The 21,238-nt window shown below is 41.6% G+C and overlaps 1 protein-coding gene across 1 annotated transcript; it reads left to right on the forward strand.

Moving 5' to 3' along the window:
* The first annotated feature begins 7 nt into the window (after nt 1–7).
* On the forward strand, nt 8–20,030 carry EMC3 (ER membrane protein complex subunit 3). The gene is made up of 8 exons (XM_017501503.2): nt 8–363; nt 7,646–7,703; nt 8,044–8,137; nt 10,551–10,655; nt 11,329–11,410; nt 13,112–13,191; nt 13,968–14,050; nt 18,827–20,030. Exons 1-8 carry the CDS (start codon nt 209–211, stop codon nt 18,953–18,955), a joined length of 786 nt encoding a protein of 261 aa, XP_017356992.1. The 5' UTR covers nt 8–208; the 3' UTR covers nt 18,956–20,030.
* Nucleotides 20,031–21,238: the final 1,208 nt, after the last annotated feature.

Consider the following 21,238-nt stretch of genomic DNA (forward strand, 5'->3'; position numbering starts at 1 on the left):
CACGACGTGACGTCAACTTCCGCGCCGGAAGTGGAAGCCGGGCAGCCCAGCTGAAGTCAGTACGCTGGGTTCACAGCTGCAGCGGAGTTCTGGGCTAGCAGGGCGAAAGGGGCGTGAGAAGGCCGGGAGGCGAAGTCGAAGAGAAGTAACTGCGCCCCAGAGAAGAGAAGCTCACCCATCCCCTACTGGGAGCCAGCTTTCAGTGAAGATGGCAGGGCCAGAACTATTGCTTGACTCCAACATCCGCCTCTGGGTGGTCCTACCCATCGTAATCATCACTTTCTTCGTAGGCATGATCCGCCACTACGTGTCCATCCTGCTGCAGAGCGACAAGAAGCTCACCCAGGAACAAGTATCTGACAGGTCAGCGCCCTCCCTTCTCCAGCCTACCTCACACCGCCGTGACCTTGGGCAGGAAAGTGCAGGACTTGTGTCAATTTGCCTGGGTTCACGCCGCGCCCCCACTGGCATGGTGACCTTACCCGTTACCTCTGTGTTTCACTTTTGTCTTCTGTGAGATGGGGCTGATAACAGTACCTGCCTCGTAGACAGGTGGGAATCAAATTTGATGATGTTTGTAAAACTCTTAGCACGGGATCTAGGACGTATGGAGTGTTGGAAAAAAGTGCTGTTAATCTTTTAAGTTAGTCGCCAACCCTCGGTAGGTGTACCTATGAACTATCTCATCCCACCCTTTCGTTGGGAAGAGTGCCAGATGCGTTACTGCTTTTAGTCTCTGTAACATCCGGTCAGGTCAGTGTGGTAATCCGCGTTCTACCAAATTACTGTTGGTCAGCCGAGATGCTAAGTACCTAAGCTCTTTGCAAACTGTAAAATTGCCGTTAGAGATGTAAGGAATTGTAATTATCATTTTCCCTCCTAGAGTGGAGGCAGTTTCCTCACATAATTCATTGCAGTATTTATTTTTATTTATTTATTTTCGAGACAGAGTTTTGCTTTTGTTGCCCAGGCTGGAGTGCGGTGGCGCGATCTGAGCTCACTGCAGCCTCGCCTCCCAGGTTCAAGCAATTCTTCTGTCTCAGCCTCCCGAGTAGCTGGGATTACAGGCGCCAGCCACTACACCTGGCTAATTTTTGTAGTTTTAGTAGAGACAGGGTTTCACCATGTTGGCCAGGCTGATATCAAACTCCTGACCTCAGGTGATCCACCCGTCTTGGCCTCCCAAAGTGCTGGGAGTACAGGCCTGAGCCACCACGCCCAGCCTCTCATTGCAATATTTATATACAGAGACAGGAATCTGAGATGATTGTAGGTGGATATCTAGCCATGTACCCCTTCATACTAAAATAATAGTTTCTCCCAGCTACTTGGGATGCCAAGGCAGGAGGATTGTTGGAGACCAGCCAGGGCAACATAGTGAGACTTTGTCTCTTAGGAAAACAATTTTCAGTCAGTTGTTCTCATTACTTTCAGAAACAATCTCAGGTAAGTGCTGCTATATCTTTAGCACCTCCCTCTCACTTAATAATTTCTCATTTTAATAAAGAGAGTAAGCCTCAGGCTAAAAATTTTCCACAGGTAACAGTATGTAGTTAAAATGTAATAATGTTGTTTTGTTTCTACTATACTTACTTTAAGTTACTTTCTTTTTTGTGACAAGTAATATTGGGTTTCCATTTGCTGGTAATTTAAAGATTCCTTTAAATTGAAAACATATAGGTAGGTACCCGCCAGCTCACACCTGTAATCCCAGCACTTTGGGAGGCCAAGGCCAGCAGATCACCTGAGGTCGGGAGTTTGAGACCAATCTGACCAACATAGAGAAACCCCATCTCTACTAAAAATACAAAATTAGCTGGGCGTGGTGGCACATGCCTGTAATCCCAGCTACTTAGGAGGCTGAGGCAGGAGAATCACTTGAACCCAGGAGGCAGAGGTTGCAGTGAGCCGAGATTGCCCTATTGCACTCCAGCCTGGGCAACAAGAGCGAAACTCTGTCTCAAAAAAAACCATAAAGAACACATAGGTAGGAAAAAAGTTGATACATAAAAGGTATTAAATATGTAATGGTACGGCGCTAGACAAAAATTCCAACATGGCATGAAAATGACTCAAGTTTAGGAGGCACTGCTGTAAAATTTTCAGTTAGTTCTTCCCAATTATGCCAAGAAGAATGATAATCATTTACTCTATATCAGGCACTATGCTAAGCACTTATATTCATTAACTTATTTAACACTCAAAGCCACTCTACGAGATGCATATTGTTGTCTAATTTTATAGAAACTGAGGCTTTAACAAGTTCCATGGTCACACATGGTGACATTCAGAACTTTACACCAAGTCTTCTGGTCTGGGGCTTTTTCCACCATACCACAGCAATCACATTATCTTTCTGTGGCATTAGTTTCAGAACTGACCAGAGCCAGCACCCCACCCTGGAGCAAACCTTAAGAAGTCAATTTAGCGCAGAAAGAAAGGCTGTAGAAAAATGCAAAGTGGGGGAAACTCAGACACTTAGCATTTATTGGCACCTATAAATTTTTCTTATTTTGTTCTTACATTAGCACTGAGGTAGATACTCCTAAACCCATTTTTACAGTTGAAGAAAAGGAAGCCTGGAAAAGTTAAGTAGCCTTCCCAAAGTAACCAAAGTAGGGAAATATTATGCCTGTACCTGAACTCAGGTCAGTCTCTCAAGTTAAATCCCCTTCAACCATGATTCCTGCTGTCATTGATTTTCTGCCAAAATTTTCTGCCCCTTGTTCACTATTAGAGCAATGGTTCTGAATCATATAATATATAAAGCTTTCTTTTGTAACCCCAAAATGAAATTCACAATTAGTGTAGTCTATATACAAGAACTTTTTTTTTTTGAGACCAGATTCTCGCTCTGTTGCCCAGGCTAGAGTGCAGTGGCACAATCTCGGCTGACTGCAACCTCCACTTCTTGGGCTCAAGCAATTCTCCTGCCTCAGCCTCTTGAGTAGCTGGGATTACAAGCGCATACCACCATGCTCAACTAATTTTTGTATTTTAGTAGAGATGCGGTGTGAGCCATCTTGCCTGGCCACAAACGTGTTCTTAAGAAGGAATATAATGGCCAGGCCCAGTGGCACATGCCTGTAATCCCAGCATTTTGGGAGGCTGAGGCGGGCAGACCACTTGAGGTCAGGAGTTTGAGACTAGCCGGGCCAACATGGTGAAACCCCATCTCTACTAAAAATACAAAAATTACCTGGGGTGGTGGTGTGCATCTGCATTCCCAGCTACTTGGAAGACTGAGGCAGGAGAATCACTTGAAGCCAGGAGGTGGAGGTTGCAGTGAGCCACGATTGCACCTCTACACTCCAGCCTGGGCAACAGAGTGAGACTCTGTCTCAAAAGTAAATAAATAAGTAAAAAGGAATGTAACACCCTAGTTGTAACAATCAGAAGAAATAAAAGGAGAATAATTTGTAATAAAATATTAATGTTTTATAAATGCTTGTGAACAGCTGTCCTAGAAGGTGTAATGCAGAAGTCAGTTGTCTGCACCTAGCTATAAAATCACCATAATTGGGACAGGCCTCACTGTAGACTGATAGCAGATGTGTTAACTACTCAAAGATTACAGAAGGCAGTTCTGCCTCAAAGTGATTTTCCTAGATGGTGTACCACTCTTGGTAAAGTTCTGAGCAAAACGAAGTGCAATTTTCCTTCTATTTACTCAGTACTTGCATACTTGCAAATTTAGTATATATATAAGAACCGTGTGCTCTTCCCACAATGGAATTATTAGGTTTGAGGCTCAGATAATTAAAAACAATTTGTTGGTCTAGGGGTGGTTGCTCACACCTGTAATCCCAGCACTTTGGGAGGCCAAGGCGGATCACTTAAGGTCAGGAGTTCGAGACGAGCCTGGCCAACATGGCAAAAGCCTGTCTCTACTAAAGATACAAAAATTAGCCAGGCATGGTGGCGTGCACCTGTAGTCCCAGCTATTCGGGCAGCTGAGGCAGGAGAATCACTTGAACCCAGGAAGTGGAGGTTACAGTGAGCCAAGACTGTGTCACTGCACTCCAGCCAGGTTGACAGAGCAACACTCCTCAAAACAAAACAAAACAAAACAAAACAATTTGGTGAGATACTCAAAAGTCATGTGGGACATGGGAAAATTCTTTGTATTATGTGACTGTCCCCAGGACTGAGAGATAATCATTTCTTACGTCTTACAATTGACAGTTACATGATTTTTCCCCTCAATTCCATCATTTTAACAATCAAAAATTTCCACAGATTTCCACAGGCCCCCTAGAGGGAAGTACCACCCCCAAGGAGAACCAACCACTGCTCTGAAGAACACTGTTTATCTCTGGTTATAATTGCTGCATCCCTAAAGTGTGGTATTTGGATCATGCCAGCTCTGACATGGGGGTGGCTGGGCCTCATCAAGTCATCATTTGACTTGGGTAAAATGCTGTACACACTGAAACAGCCTAAATCCAAGAAAAAGGTGTTTTTTAGTTGTAAACTTTTTTTTTTTCTTTTTTAAGAGACAAGTCTTGCTCTGTCACCCAGGCTGGAGTGCAGTGGCACAGTCATGGCTTACTGCAGCCTCACCATGTCAGGCTCAAGTGATCCTCCCATCTCAGCCTCCCGAGTAGCTGAGACTATAAGCGTATGCTACCATGCCCAGCAAATGTTTAAATTTTTTGCAAACATAGGGTCTCTTGTGTTGCCTAGGCTGGTCTCAGACTCCTGGGCTCAAGTGATCCTTCCATCTCAGCCTTCCAAAATGCTGAGATTATAGGCATAAGCCACTGTTCCCAGCGGGGTAAAATATTTTTCTAAATAGAATATAAATGTCCATTCGTGGCTGGGTGCAGTGGCTCATGCCTGTAATTCCAGCACTTCAGGAGGCCGAGGCAGGCAAATCACAAGGTCAGGAGATAGAGACCATCCTGACTAATATGGTAAAACCCCATCTCTACTAAAAATACAAGCAATTAGCCAGGCATGGTGGCATGCACCTGTAGTCCTAGCTACTTGGGAGACTGAGGCAGGAGAATTGCCTGAATCCGGGAGGCAGAGGTTGCAGTGAGCTGAGATTGCTCCATTGCACTCCAACCCAGGTGACACAGCGAGACACTGTCTCAAAAAAAAAAAAATAATACAGTGGGACCCAGCTGGGCGTGGTTGCTCACACCTATAATCCCAGCACTTTTGGGAGGCTAATGCAGACAGATCATCTGAGGTCAGGAGTTCAAGACCAGCCTGGCCAACATGGTGAAACCCCATCTCTACTAAAAATATAAAAATTAGCCAGGCATGATGGTGCATGCCTGTAGTCCCAACTACTCAGGAGGCGGAGGTTGCAGCGAGCTGGGTTTGTGTCACTGCACTCCAGCCTGGGCAACAGAGTGAGACTCTTATCTCAAAAAAATACAGTGGGACCACATGATTTTGTATAGTCTGGCCTTGCACACCTCTCAAGTCTTGTTTTCACCACATGTTCTGTAGCTCTCCGTCATATGGTCTTTCCTCACGTCCTCAGAGACAGAGTGTTTACTTCTATGAGGCTTTTGCCCATTTTGTTTACACCAGCACTTTGCCAAGGTAATCCTCATTCATCCTGAAGAGTCCAGTTTAATCCTACCTCCTCAGCAAACCTGTCTCTCAGACCTTGACTTCCCAGACTCCATCACCTCCCCATTATGCACTCCTGCAATACCATCCATCTCTCTTCCTATGACATGATAATTGAATTTCACATTTATTCCTCTGGTTATTTCATTAATGTCTTTCTCCCTCACTAGACTTTAACCTCTGTCAGAGATTTGTATTTTGATCACTGTTCTTCATGTCACCTGGTGCTTTGAAGTTCAAGAAATATTTGTTCAATGAAAGAATAAATTTATCCTTGTGCAGAATATGAATAGAGGCTTAGGGAATTTAAGTGACTTGCCCAAGATCACATGGCTGATAAGTGGCAGAGATGGATTGAACACATCTGTTCAACTCCAGAGCTTAAGTTTTTACCCATTGCTGTAGACCCAGTGCTTCTTAAAACTGTCAATGGTGAAGGACCAGTTTTGGGTTTTTTGGTTTTTTAAATTTCTATTCTCTTGTAGGCTAATACTTTTGTAAAATATTTTGATCATATATTTGGATGTTGTGACAACGTCAAATTATTACAAAAGTCTCTAAATCCTTACTCCCAATGTCTGTGCTTATCACAGACCAGCATTGGTACATTGACCACACTTTGAATATCTTTAGACTAGCACCCAGGGAGGAGAACGTATTACATGTTACCTCTGTAGCCCTGTAGATAAAGTGGAGAACTGTATACAGGTAGCATAATGAGCTCAGGAGGAGGAAGCAGAGAGAATTCCATGAGTGCTCCAGGCGTTGGGGAAAGCTTTGTGGAAATGCTGAGGCTTGAAGAAGGTGGTAAGGCATGATAGAGTAGAACTTGTAAAAGAAAGCTCACTGGAGCATTCCCAGCATGTGGAGAAGCTAGAATATGTATAGTGTGACAAGGGAGACCCCAGGGGTACTGACTGCTTAGAACAAGTGATTTGTATTGAGTAGAAAGAGAAAGCCTAGCACAGTTTTTATATGTTCATTTCTGTCCATAATTTTTTTTCACATTTCAAGAAGGATTTCCATTAATTTAAGGGCCTTTTCCTTCTTTCCTCCTCTAATGAACCTGAGTACCTAGAAAAATTAATATTTTGATCTCTGTTTTGTCATTTGTATCTTAGCAACACCCATTTGTTGCATGACACTAAATTTTTTTTTTTTTCTGAGGCAGGGTCTAAACTGTCGCCCAGGCTGGCATGCAGTGGCACAATCTCAGCTCATTGCAACCTCTGCCTCCCAGGCTCAGGTGATCCTTCTACCTCAGTCTCCTGAGTAGCTGTGACTACAGGCATGTGCCATCAGCCCGACTAAAATTTGTATTTTTTTTTTTTTTGGAGAGACAGGGTCCTGCTGTGTTGCCCAGGCTGGTCTCAGACTCCTGGGCTTAAGTGATCCACCTGCCTTCACTTTCCAAAGTGCTGGGATTACAGGCATGAGCCACCGCACCCAGCCTAACACGATATTTAATGATGAACACGATATTTAATGATGAACTATGGTTCTAATAGTTGATTCAATATCACCTAGTAATTTCATTTATTTATTCAATTAATGTTTACTGAGAGCTTTCTAGTAGTCTGAATCCTGGGTAGAATTTCTATTTGTCCATCAGATAGCAACCCTCTCAAGGCCTGTTCTCATTTCTACATAGGTAGTAAGAAATTCCTTCTTTTATCCTTGCTCTTCTTCATTTCTTCTGACCCCAGATCTTGTGAGCAGTGTCCAACTGCTATTCTTTTCACTCAGAGAAAGTGTCTTCCTAGCTTATTATGAAATAAGAAAAAGCTGAATATAATGTTCCAAATATACCTTCCTCTGAAATATTTATTTGTTCAGAGACATAGTCACTTCTGAAAAATACTTTTCTGAAAGCCTGATTGTTAGGTTAAATATGTTTACATTGGCTTTAAAGACACTTGTATTTTGGAAAGTTTCCACACCGAGCTGTTGCCAAATAGGCCCTCTCTTGTGTTTAAATAGGTCTTCTACTTTATTCTCCCGTTTTCTTCTAGTGTTTCACTTTTAAAAATCTCATTGTGTTGGTTGTATTTTTCAGTCAAGTCCTAATTCGAAGCAGAGTCCTCAGGGAAAATGGAAAATACATTCCCAAACAGGTACTCATTTGTCTTTTATTAAAAAGCTCCATGATTCACTGTTGGGCAGTAGATATCTGAATGTTTTATAAGGGGCTCTTTGGGGAAAGCTGAAGGTTGGCAACTTAGTAATTAAGTTGTGACCTGGTAGTGTTTGTTGTCATGATGACCTCACCCTTCTTAGGAAATTGTTTTTAAATGTGAGTCAGCTAAAGTGTCAGGTCGCCTGCCAAGTAGGCTGACAGCTCTGAGCGGAACAGCATATCCTAAAGGCCTTCTGACTAAGCCCCTGGGGAATAATTTGACAGTTTGCTGTGTCATAGTTCTTAGACTTAAAACGCCTTTTTTTTTTTCCTACTAGTCTTTCTTGACACGAAAATATTATTTCAACAACCCAGAGGATGGATTTTTCAAAAAAACTAAAAGGAAGGTAGTGCCACCTTCTCCTATGACTGGTATGTTTGCCTTCACTCATCTTTAAGGAAGATTTTTAAACATGGGTCATTGAGTGGGGTGGGGTGACAGGGAGAGGACATGCAGGGTGTCATTTAAATGTTAAATTGCAGAAGATAGTAATCTTAGATCTTAGAAATCATCTAATATAGGGATCTATAGAAATGGAATTCTCTTTTTCAGTTAGATTTTTTGAGACCCCCGGTGTATAAAGTGGATTTAAAAAAAAAATAATTCGCCGGGCGCGGTGGCTCACGCCTGTAATCCCAGCACTTTGGGAGGCCGAGGCGGGTGGATCACGAGGTCGAGACCATCCTGGTCAAAATGGTGAAACCCCGTCTCTACTAAAACTACAAAAAATTAACTGGGCATGGTGGCGCGTGCCTGTAATCCCAGCTACTCAGGAGGCTGAGGCAGGAGAATTGCCTGAACCCAGGAGGCGGAGGTTGCGGTGAGCCGAGATCGCGCCATTGCACTCCAGCCTGGGCAACAAGAGCAAAACTCCGACTCAAAAAAAAAAAAAAAAAAAGATAATTCTCAGCTGATGGAGTCGGGGGGTCCAGAGCCATTGTCCCTGGGTCTCTCCTCATTCTGTTCTCAGGACCCAGGGTTCTGGGCAGTACAGTTGGAAAAGCATTCTAGCGTGGCTCTCACCCAGTGTCTGGATCCCTTTGCCTACAGATGGCTGCCCAGCTTCTGCCTGAATGAGGAAGAGTGTGCTGCTTCCCAGACCTGCCATTTTGTTGTTAGATGTGATTGTTTGGTCTACCCTACAGTGTTGGCTCTAACATTTTCTGCTTCACTGATCCCAGTCATGTGAAAAATACAGCATGTTAAAAGTAAAACAAAGTAATTTGTTGTTCTTTGTTGACTCTCCTCTCATTTTAGTACTACTCATTTCTTTAGGTGAGATGGCCAGCTATTTTAAACCCATACAGAAGATACTGTAACTAATTTTTTTTAAAGAGTGACTAGGTTTTATGGAGTTAATTTTTTAAACAAATTTTTAAGAAAATTTACAAGAAACAAAAGACCATTAAATATATGAAAAGTTACTTGATGTCACTAATAATCCATGGAATATCAATTAAAACAAGATACTCTTTTTTTTTTTAGACCATTAAGCTGTCAAAGATTGAAAAGATGGACAGGATCCACTATTGTCAAGGTCACGGAAGTTAGGCCCCCTCACCATTGGCGGGAGTGGCAAGAGGTGGAGCCTTGCTGACAGTCTGACAATATCTATCAATTTTAAATGTACAAATCCTTAGACCTAGAAATTCTAAGAAGTTCTCTTACAGAAACACATAAACATGCAGATGTATGTGCAAGATGGTTGTCGGCAGCATCATTTATCATTTATTGGCAAAAACAATGGAAACGGCTAGGTGTGGTGGCTCACGCCTGTAATCCCAGCACTTTGGGAGGCCGAGGCAGGTGGATCATGAGGTCAGGAGTTCGAGACCAGCCTGGCCAAGATGGTGAAACCCTGTCTCTACTAAAAATACAAAAATTAGCTGGGCATGGTAGTGGGTTCCTGTAATCATAGCTACTTGGGAGGCTGAGGCAGGAGAATTGCTTGAACCCAGGAGGCAAAGGTTGCAGTGAGCTGAGACTGTGCCACTGCACTCTAGCCTGGGGGGCAGAGCAAGACTTCGTCTCAAAAAAAAAAAAAGCAATGGAAACAATCTATAGGTCTACTCAAAAGTGATTGGTGTGACCACACAGTGGAATACTATGCAGACATTGAAAATATTGAGGCTGGGTGCAGTGGCTCATGCCTGTAATCCTAGCACTTTGGGAGGCCGAGGCGGGCAGCTCACGTGAGGTCAGTCAGGAGTTTGAGACCAGCCTGGCCAACATGGTGAAATGCCATCTCTGCTAAAAATACAAAAATTAGCTGGGCGTGGTGGCATTTGCCCATAAGTCTAGCTACTTAGGAGGCTGAGGCATGAGAATCACTTGAACCTGGGAGGCAGAGGTTGCAGTGAGCTGAGATCGTGCCACTGCACTCCAGCCTGGGCGATAGAGTGAGGCTGTCTCAAAAAAGAAAGAAAATATTGAGAGGGAGCTATTATACCAGAAAATATTGAGAGGGAGCTGTTATACCACTGTGGAAATATCATCCACAAATACATTAATAATAATAAACATAGTATCTCTTTTTTGTATGTATGTATATATACATAAAATTTATAGTGTGTATGTATAGAGAGGTGGAAGGACATATAACAGACACTTAAGTGTTTAGGGAGTGGGCTTAGAAGAACTGTACATCATATGTTTTTATGTCATTTGAATTTTTTTTAAACAATAAACTTAATTATCAAGTACATTAAAAATTTATAGATAATCAGGAGAAAGTCCCTGAAACAGAGGTAACTCAGTGGTTTCTTGTTTGTGCTTTTGTCTTAGATCCTACTATGCTGACAGACATGATGAAAGGGAATGTAACAAATGTCCTTCCTATGATTCTTATTGGTGGATGGATCAACATGACATTCTCAGGCTTTGTCACAAGTAAGTTACAGACCCAGCAGACTTCATGTTACTCAGAGAAATTCAAGTGCTACTGAGACGCTAATATCACGGGTCCTATGTTTTCTTGTGGAAACTGATAACACTCTTTGAACAAAAAATTTAATATGTGATTATTTTTATGGCTTTTGCCCCAAAATGATCCTAAGTTCATGATTTGGATGCTTTTTAGCTAGATTAGATTCAAGCAAGTGACTTTCTAGCTTACTTCCAAAACTAATATGGTATTCTAGTTGAACAGGATAAAGGGAAGCCTATTTCTATTTTGTTTGACTTCATTTGCTAGGTGTTAGGGTGAGTTTTCTATTTGTTTATAAGTTGATTTGATTTTAATCACTTTGGTTTCTTAGTAACATAGTTCTATGTATATATATTCCACTTAGGGCTTAATAGATCAGTGCAGGTTTTTTTCCAAATTTCAGGACACAGCTCAGTTTGAGTCCCTGCTTCCTCAGTAAGCTAGAAGCAGGTATTATTCAGGGAAACTAGAGCAGAGTGGCATTTTGACTGTCTTCAGAAATTGCCACAGATTTCCTTGTGGAAATTGTTTTCCAAAAGCTATGTGGCACAGAATTCTCACGTCCTCAGGGAAAGATTCACACTTATTCTAAAATAAAACAACTTAGAGTGGTTGTGAACGTTTTCTTCTCTGCAGCCAAGGTCCCGTTTCCACTGACCCTCCGTTTTAAGCCTATGTTACAGCAAGGAATTGAACTGCTCACATTAGATGCATCCTGGTAAGAACTTTCTCTAGTTTAATAAAAACACAAACCACACTTTGGGAGGCCAAGGCGGGAGGAACGCTTGAGCCCAGGAGTTTGAGGCCAGCCTGGGCAACAGAGCAAGACCGTGTCTCAAAAAAACAAAAACAAAAACCACACAAACCAAAATCTAAAGCCAGTGTCCCTTAAAGATGAGGATTTCTAATCTGCATACTTCATTGGAATTGGTTTTTAAAGGTTTTTTTTTTTTTTTTTTTTTTTTTTTTTTTTTTTTTTTTTTTTTTTTTTTTTTTTTTTTTTTTTTTTTTTTTTTTTTTTTTGAGACAAGAGTCTTACTCTGTCGCCCAGTCCGGAGTGCAGTGGCACGATATCACTGCAACCTCCGCCTCCTGGGTTCAAGCAATTCTCCTGTCTCAGCCTCCCGAGTACCTGGGATTACAGGCGTGGACCACCATCCCCAGCTAATTTTTGTATTTTTCATGGAGACAGGATTTCACCATGTTGGCCAGGCAGGTCTCAAACTACTGACCTCAAGTGATCCACCTGTCTCGGCCTCCCAAAGTGCTGGGATTACAGGCATGAGCCACCGTACCCGACCAAAGTTTCTTCTTTTCATTGAAACTCCACTCAAAATGCCATGGGTGGTTTATGGCAACTTTTACATGAATGTAGCAAAAGGAAAGAATGTGTCACCTCTTTTCTGTCACAGCTGGGGGTTTAAGAATGCCGGGGTCAGTGTATCAACCCCCAGAAAGTTAAAAGTTTAAGCCAGGAATTCTGGCCAGACAATCATTTTTAGTAATACCCTGGAGCTCATGGGAGTGGAAGTTTTTATTATTATTTTTTTCAAAGTACATTACTACTCATAATAATGTTAATAGTCTTCATTAGTTCTAGTCATTGTGCTTGGTGCTTTCCATATTTTAACCTCATAGCAACCTATGAAGCCTATGTAGGAATTGACATTTATCTATCATTTTCCATACTCATTTTTGTTTTTAATATATGCAAGCATATTTATTTTATGGAGGTAGAGTAGGAAACCTAAGCTAAAGAAAGCCTCGGTGATATAGTTCAAAACTTGGAATGGCTCTCCCAGTAGCTATAGTCCTCAGTACTATATTTTCTGAAAATCCTCTTATCCTTTCTTATAAGTATGGAACACACCTGGTGGGTCACGCCTGTAATCCCAACACTTTAGGAGGCTGAGGTGGGCGGATAACTTGAGGTAAGGAGTTCGAGACCAGCCTGGCCAACATGGTGAGACCCCATCTCTACTAAAAATACAAAAATTAGCCACGCATGGTAGTATGTGCCTGTCATCCCAGCTACTCGGGAGGCTGAGACAGGAGAATCTCTTGAACCCGATGGCAGAGGTTGCAGTAAGCCAAGATTGTACCGCTGCACTCCAGCCTGGGTGACAGAGCGAGACTCTGTCTTAAAAAAAAAAAGAGTATTGAACACACCAACACTTGTGATTTCCCCTAGGGAATCGCATTCAGAATGGGAATCCTCTCTGGATTTTTAAAAGTATAGTTCTGTATTGGTGAGACTGCTTTAACAACTTGTATTTCTTCTGTGGTTGTGCTTTGTGTGAATATAGCCCATTCAAGGTGGCTTCTTTACAAACACTGAACAACTTTGGGTGATAGGGAAGAGGGAACTGAATTACTTTCTGATAAAACTAACCACACCATTTTGCTTTTGCTTTGCAAGGGTGAGTTCTGCATCCTGGTACTTCCTCAATGTATTTGGGCTTCGGAGCATTTACTCTCTGATTCTGGGCCAAGATAATGGTAAGAAGCATGTCAGGTTTACTAAGCAAATACTTCCATAGATGAAGCATTCATGTTAGAGGCAGAAAAATCTTGTAGGTTATGCTGTTTGTTAGCATAGTCAAATAAAATGCCTCCTTTCTTTAGTTTCTGAGGTATTCTGAAAGAGTCTAAAAAATTCCAGGGGTCAAACCGAAGATCTCAATTTTCTCTGGCAATGACTGGGACAGTATTTGATTTCCCAGAGTATGATGCCATCATATGAGGGATCCAGCACCAGCAGTGTAAGCCTATGAACCTAAACCTTAAAGAAGACATGGTTTGATCAGTCAGTTCATTGACTAGAGCCCTTGCCAGTACTAATCCCAGCTCTCTTATTTACTGGCTGGGACCTCAGACAAGTGGCCTAACAAGTTACTTAACTTTGAATTCTGTATTTGCTTGTCTGTAAATAAGGACTTTATTAGTTAACCTTCAGGGTTGTTAGTGGATGAGGTAGAACATGCAAAGCACTTAGTGAAGTACTTGGCATACAGTAGTTGCTCAATAACAGGTGGCTGTTACTGTTGAAATTTGAAATAAAGTTTAGAGCTTCCTTTAGTGATCTCTCTTCTGTTACCGTCCCCATTTTTCAGGAGACACAAAGTGACTTTCCCAGAGTCATAGCCAATGGGTGACAGAGCCAGTCAGTGAGGCTGTCATCCAGTTCTGTAACCTCTGTGAAACCCATTTTTCCCCTTGGGTGCTGGGGTGCTTGCTGAGTCCTGGCACTCATGTAGGTGTGTCTTATGCTGCAGCCGCTGACCAATCACGAATGATGCAGGAGCAGATGACGGGAGCAGCCATGGCCATGCCCGCAGACACAAACAAAGCTTTCAAGGTATATATATACTCCATTCACCTTCCAAAGCCACAGTGATGCTCAGAAAGGTGTTACCAAGAGTTATTTTAAAAACAGGTTCCTTGCAGGGAGTGTCATGTGGTTCCAGCGTTTTAATCTAAACTTAGCAAAAACATACTTTACACATCCCTTTTTCCTGAGACAGAATCATCTGTTAAGTAAACTGGAGATTCTTAGTACTTTTACTGGTTTGTAAATGCTCACCGAAATTTAATCCACACTATCAATGATGCTGTAAAATAATCCGGTCGGAGGTGCCAGGTAAACATTTAGAATATTTTGAACCTTTTTTGAACCCCACAGACATCAGATGTAAATTGCATTAAAAAAAATAAATACTAAGAGCCTTTTCACAAAAAGGTTCTAGAATTTGCAAAATTTCCAGTATGATTTTTGTAGAACAAAATCACTTTGTTTCATGATAAAAACTAGAAATAGAAGGGAAGTTCCGGCCAGGCTCAGTGACTCATGCCTGTAATCCCCGCATTTTGGGAGGCCGAGGTGGGTGGATCACCTGAGGTCAGGAGTTTGAGACCAGCCTGGCCAACATGGTGAAACCCTGTCTCAATTAATACAAAAGTAGGTCAGGCATGGTGGCTCGTGCTTGTAATCACAGCACTTTGAGAGACTGAGGTGGGTGGGTGGATCAACTGAGGTCAGGAGTTCGAGACCAGCCTGGCCAACATGGTGAAACCCTGTCTCTACTAAAAATACAAAAAAATTAGCCGGGCATGGTGGTGGGCCCTGTAATCCCAGTTACTCGGGAGGCTGAGGCAGGAGAATTACTTGAACCCAGGAGGTGGAGGTTGCAGTGAGCCGAGATTGCAACATTGCATTCCACCCTGGGCAACAAGAGTGAACTCCGTTTCAAAAAAAAGAAAACTACAAAAATGAGCCAGGCAGGGTGGCACGTGCCTATAATCCCAGCTACCCAGGAGGCTGAGGCAGGACAATCACTGGAACCTGGGAGGTGGAGGCTGCAGTGAGCTAAGATTGTGCCACTGCACTCCAGCCTGGACTCCATCTCAAAAAAAATAAAGAAAGAAAGAAGAGAAGTTCCTGAGCCCGATAAAGGGCATCTATGACAGACCCAATCAATGGTGAAAGACTGAAAGCTCCTTCTCTAAGATCAAGAACAAGATAAGGATGTCTCTTCTTGCCACTTCTATTCAACATTGTCCAGGATGTACTAGCCAGGGCAGTTAAGCAAGAAAAAGAGAGTCATTCAGATTAGAAAGGAAGTAAACCTATCTTTGTTTACAAATGACATGGCCTTGTATATAGATCATCCTAAATAATCCACAAGAAAACTAACAGAGCTAATAAATAAGTTTAACATACAAAAATCAATTGTGTTTCTATACACTGGTTATGAAGACTTGGAAATGAAAGTAAAACAATTTTATTTATAATAGTATCAAAAGAAATAAAATACTTAGAAACAAATTTAACAAAAGAAATGCCTTTTGTTAGATTTTAACTGAAAGATTGCTGAAAGAAATTAAAGACTTAAATAAATGGAAAGACATCCATGTTCATAGATTGAAAGACTTAATATTGTTAAGATGGCAATACTCTCCAAATTTTATCCACAGATTGAACACAATCCCTATCAAAGTCTTACATGCCCTTTCTTGCAGAAATTGACAATCTGCTCCTGAAGTTCATATGGAAATTCAAGGGAATCAGAATAGGCAAAAATGTTGGAAAAATTGGAGAACTTACATGTCCTGGTTTTAAAACCTATAGCTTTGTAATAGTAATCAAAACTGCACAGTAATAAAAACTGGCATAAGGAGAGATATAGATCAATGGAATAAAGTGGAGAGTTCAGAAATAAACCCATCCATTTATGAACAATTGATTTTCAAAGAGGGTACCAACATTATTCAGTGGGGAAAGAGTAGTCTCTATTCAGCATATAGTGCTGGGAAAAGGATATCTACGTGCAAAAGAATGAATCTGGGCATCTATTTTACACCACGTATAAAAATTAAGTCCAAATGGTTCAACAGGCATGCGTAGTGCTGAAGAAAACAAAAAAAATTCGGTTCAAATTAGCCAAATGTGATGGTGCATGCCTATAGATGGGAGGACCCCTTGAGCTGAGGAGTTCGAGGCTTCAGTGAGGTATGATTGTGCTACTGCATTCCAGCTTGGGTAACAGAGTGAGACCCTGTCTTAAAAAGAAAAAAAAATTAAATGGGTCAAAGACCCAAATCCCGAATATTGCATGATATTACTTATATAAAATATTTGGAATAGAAAAATTCACAGAGACAAGTAACTTAGAGCTTACTGAGGAAAGGTTGGGGGGCAGTGGGGAGTTATTTCTTACTATGTGCATTTTCTGTTTAAGGGGATATAAAACTTTGGAAATGATAGTAGACATGGGTATACATTGTAAATGTCATTAATTCCACTGAATTATATATCTAAAATGGTTAAAAGTAGCATATGTTATGTTACATATATTTTACTTCGATGAAAAAATTAAAATTTGACTGAATGCAGTGGCTTACAGCTGTAATCTCAGCACTTTGGGAGGCCAAGACAGGCAGGTCATTTGAGGTCAGAAGTTTGAGACCAGCCTGGCCAAGATGGTGAAATGCCATCTCTACTAAAAATACAAAAATTAGCTAGGCGTGGTTGTGCACGCCTGTAATCCCAGCTACTTGGGAGGCTGAGGCATGAGAATCACTTGAACCCGGGAGGCAGAGGTTGCAGTGAGCAGAGATGGCGCCATTGCACTTTACCCTGGACAACAATGAGACCCTGTCTGAAAAAAATAAACAATTAAAAAACAGTGAGATGCCACTTCATGCTCACTCAGGTGGTTATAATAAAAAAAGATGGACAATAATCAGTGTTGGTAAGAATGTGGAGAAATTGGAACCCTATTGTTGATGATGGTGCAGCCACTTTGGAAAACTGTTTTTTCCCCCATTCCTCAAACAGTTAAAACATAATTACTATATGACCCAGCAATTTCACTCTTAGGTAAATACTCAAGAAAACTGAAAACATATGTCCACACAGAAACTTATGTGAGAATGCTCAGAGCATGATTCATAATAATCAAAAAGTAGATATAACCCAAATGTCCATCATCTGATGAATGGATAAACAATGGAATATTTTGGAATATAATGTATGTTGTATGTACAGTGGAATATATACAATGGAGTGTTATTCAGCTATAAGTAAGAGTAGAGTGCTGGATCATGTTAAACAGGGAAGAACCTTGAAAATGTGCTAAGTGAAAGAACGTAACAAAAGGCCAGATACACCCAGAATAAGTGAGAAAAAGACACGAAAGATAAAGTTGTAGTTGCTAGAGGTTGTGGAAGGTGAATAATGGGAACCGTCTACTATTTGGTATGTGGTTTCTTTTTGTTATGATAAAGTGTTCTGGAATTAGATAGTGGTGGTGGTTGCACATATGAATATACTAAAAATCACTAAATTGTACACATTGAAGGGGTAAATTTTATGACATGGAAATTATATCTCAAAAACCCACTCATGAGCTAACATTTGTATTTCACGTTAAATAAGCTTTATTTATTTATTTAGAGAGGGTCTCACTATGTCCCCCAGGCTGGAGTGCAGTGGTACAATCCTAGTTCACTGCAGCCTTGAACTCCTGGACTTAAGCATTCCTCCCACCTCAGCCTCAGTACTGGTGCACGAGGAGCCAGTACTACAGGCGTGCACCACCACACCCAACTAATTTTTTTTTTTAATTGTGTAGAGATGGGATCTTGCTATGTTGCCCAGGCTGGTCTTGAACTCCCATCCTCAGGTGATCTTCCTGCCTCAGCCTCCCAAAGTGCTAGGATTACAGGCGTGAGGTACCACACCTCACAAGCTTTTTAAAACAATTTTTTTTTCTAAAAATGAAGTCTTATCATCTCTAGGCTGGTCAAATGATAGGTTGTCCAGGCCAGTCTGAAACTCCTGGGCTCAAGCTATCCTTAGCCTCAGCCTCCAGAGTAGCTGCGACTGTAAATACATGCCACTGCACCCGACTCATAAAGCATTTTTTAGACACTCACTCATTTAAGGCAAAGTAGTCAGATTAATAGAATATTTGTGAAATGTAATTTCTTGGAAAATTCTGCAAATTTATTTCTGTTCAACATTTTACTAGTTTACATGCAAATTATTATATGCCAAAATAGTTTTTTAGTTCACACCATCAAAGTATTTATTTACATGATTAGAAATGACTGGACTCCCACAAACTGTAATGAAGTGCCATTGTGTATCTGGACATAAGGTTAGAGGAAGCATTCTTAGGCCTACTGAAGATCTCCCAGGTCATATGTCAAAGCAAAGCATGCACAATTTAAATCAGATGACAAGTCCCTTGATGAAAGAGCTGAGACTCAGAAAGCATTAATTTGTCTATTGTACATGCCTCAAGAGTACTGTGGGGCACAAAGGTGCTTAGTGTGAGCTGATGGAGGGACTTTGCAGTCAGACCAAAATTTAAATCTCAGCTCCATTAGTTCCTAGTGCCAGTGATCTTGAACAAATTATTTGACCTCTTAGCCTTGGTCTCCTGATCTGTAAATTGAGGGGGGAGGAGAGGATGAGGATAGCAGCATTTCCCTTGCAAGATTGAATGAGCTTATACATGAAGATAGCTCACTCCAGCTTCTGGCCCAGAGTAAGTGGTCACTAAAGGTTAGCTACGGCTTTCAGTAACAATTCCCTGTTTGCCTGCCTGGGTGTTCTCTTCCATTACAGACAGAGTGGGAAGCTTTGGAGCTGACAGATCACCAGTGGGCACTCGATGATGTCGAAGAAGAGCTTATGGCCAAAGACCTCCACTTTGAAGGCATGTTCAAAAAGGAATTACAGACCTCTATTTTTTGAAGACCGAGCAGGGATTAGCTGTGTCAGGAACTTGGAGTTGCACTTAACCTTGTAACTTTGTTTGGAGCTGGAGCCTCTCAGAATAAAAAGGAGGATGCAGGAGCTGGCGGGCGTGCAGCAAGGCTTGTTCTTGTCTGGGCTGTGTTCCCCCTTTATGTTTGAAACTAGAGGAAATAGGAGTAGTATGGTGGGCAACTTGTTATTTTAAAAATGTTTTAAATGTTCCTTCTGGTAACTCTAGTAATGAAACGCAGAGAAAGGGGGAAACCTCAAGCTACTGATAATATATAAAATCTTAGCAGAAATCCAATCTTTGGAGGAAACATTGTTAATTATAACTAATTATTATGTGCAGTCAGCTGGACATCTAGCCACAGGAAACTCCTGTTTTCTTGGGATCCAAACACCCTCTGTTTTACCATTAGTTTTGTTAGTATTGTTAACTTTCTTTACACAAGTCAACCATTTCCACTACCAAAGGTTTAGAAACTATGGATGAACAAAATGAATCTCCTTATATTGTTCATTTTGAGCCTACATAGACATAGAGAGCAAATATGTCAAAACCGTATTCAAATAAACTCAAGAGTGAATACCCACAGCCGGGACAGATTCAGCAGACCTTCTATATCCCTTAATTCTGTCCAGTGAAAATCAGTGACCCTGAGGCACTGCCAGATTCTAAAGTGCCTTTGGGATCATCAGAGACAGGTTATAAATAATGGAAAATCTTGATCTGGATGTCAGTATATCAAATCTATCAAATCCATTGACAGATCAGTGGTGCTATACTGGAAATGGCTACTCCTTTAGATGAAAGACCTCATTTCCCAGTTACTTGGAACAAAATAGAATTTACATATTGCTGTAAGAAGGGAGAGACAGCAGTTGTTGGTAGAAACATAGATAAGGGTGCCCAAGAATAATTCTGTCTGGATTAAAGATCCCAGGGAAGTGACAGGGTGCCATTTCTGTACCGAGGTGAATATAATTTGCATGTTGAGTGCGGTAACTAAGAACAAACAACTCTTGACTCCACAAATTAAACCATCCTGTTTTCTGTTTGCCTGTGAAAGTGTTGCCTCTGTAAGTCACTAACAGCCTTCTGCCAACAGTTTTGACTATCTTGGACCAGTGCCGGAGAGTGTAAGATGACAGAGATGTGAACCTTGCCCTCAACTCACAAGAGAGAGACACACATAGGAGAGAGGTTTTTAAAATTTTTTATTATTTTTTTCGAGACAGTACCTAGCTATATTGCCCAGACTGGTCTTGAACTTGTGAGCTCAAGCCATCCTCCTGCCTCAGCCCCCAAAGTGCTGGGATTACAGGCATGAGCCACTGTGCCTGGCCAAAAGACCTTTTTTTGAGGTCACAGAATCTGAGAATCTGGAATTTCTGACCCTGCCCTCTAGAGTAACATACACGGGCACAGGCACAGACATTTCCCTGTAAAGCTTATTCATAATGACCTGCGGACCCATGTTAAGAAACCTTGACCTTTAAAGATAGTTAAAATGGCTGCTTATGCCAGATATTAAAGGAACAAGGATTCACAGGGGAGCTAACCTTTGCCCTGGGCCTTGAAAGACTTCCTCAGTGTAGAAGGGCATTCCAAGCAGAGAAAACAGAATCAGCAAAAGCCCATGGATTACTAAACTGTCTGCAATTCATTGCACCCCAAGGAACTAGGGAGTGAAGTGGTTCAGTATGCCCTGGAAAGGTCCAGGTTGGGTAGTATACAAATGGTAATTGGTGATTGAGTGGGAGGCCCCTCATTCCTGTGCATTGGGAGCATTTGAGTCTGCCTCTTCACCCACACAGGGTTTGGGCCTTTTTTCCTTGTAGCAAAGGTGGGTAGTTAAAATGTGTGTGACCAGCCTGGCCAACATGGTAAAACTCTGTCTCTACTAAATATACAAAAATTAGCCGGTGTGATGGTGCACACCTGTAGTCCCAGCTACTCAGAAGGCTAAGGCCGGAGAATCACTTGAACCTGGGAGGCAGAGGTTGCAGTGAGCTGAGATCGTACCTCTGCACTCCAGCCTGGGCAACAAGAGTGAAACTCCATCTGAAAAAAAAAGTGTTTGAGACTTTCCTGTCTTATTGTACTGGTAGTAAATGCACGGACTTGTCCTTGGCATCATCAAGTCAAAAGGAAAAGCCAAGTTTGTTTTAGTAGGCTCTTTGCAGAACCAGCGCACAGGTTTAGGGAGCAGTGCTTATTGTGTGTGTTCTTGGAGTTCAATTTGGGCCAGGGTATAAATGAGAATTGCATCTCTT

The sequence above is a fragment of the Cebus imitator genome, unplaced genomic scaffold (genome assembly GCF_001604975.1).
Source record: "Cebus imitator isolate Cc_AM_T3 unplaced genomic scaffold, Cebus_imitator-1.0 Scaffold281, whole genome shotgun sequence".
Lineage (NCBI taxonomy): Eukaryota > Metazoa > Chordata > Mammalia > Primates > Cebidae > Cebus > Cebus imitator.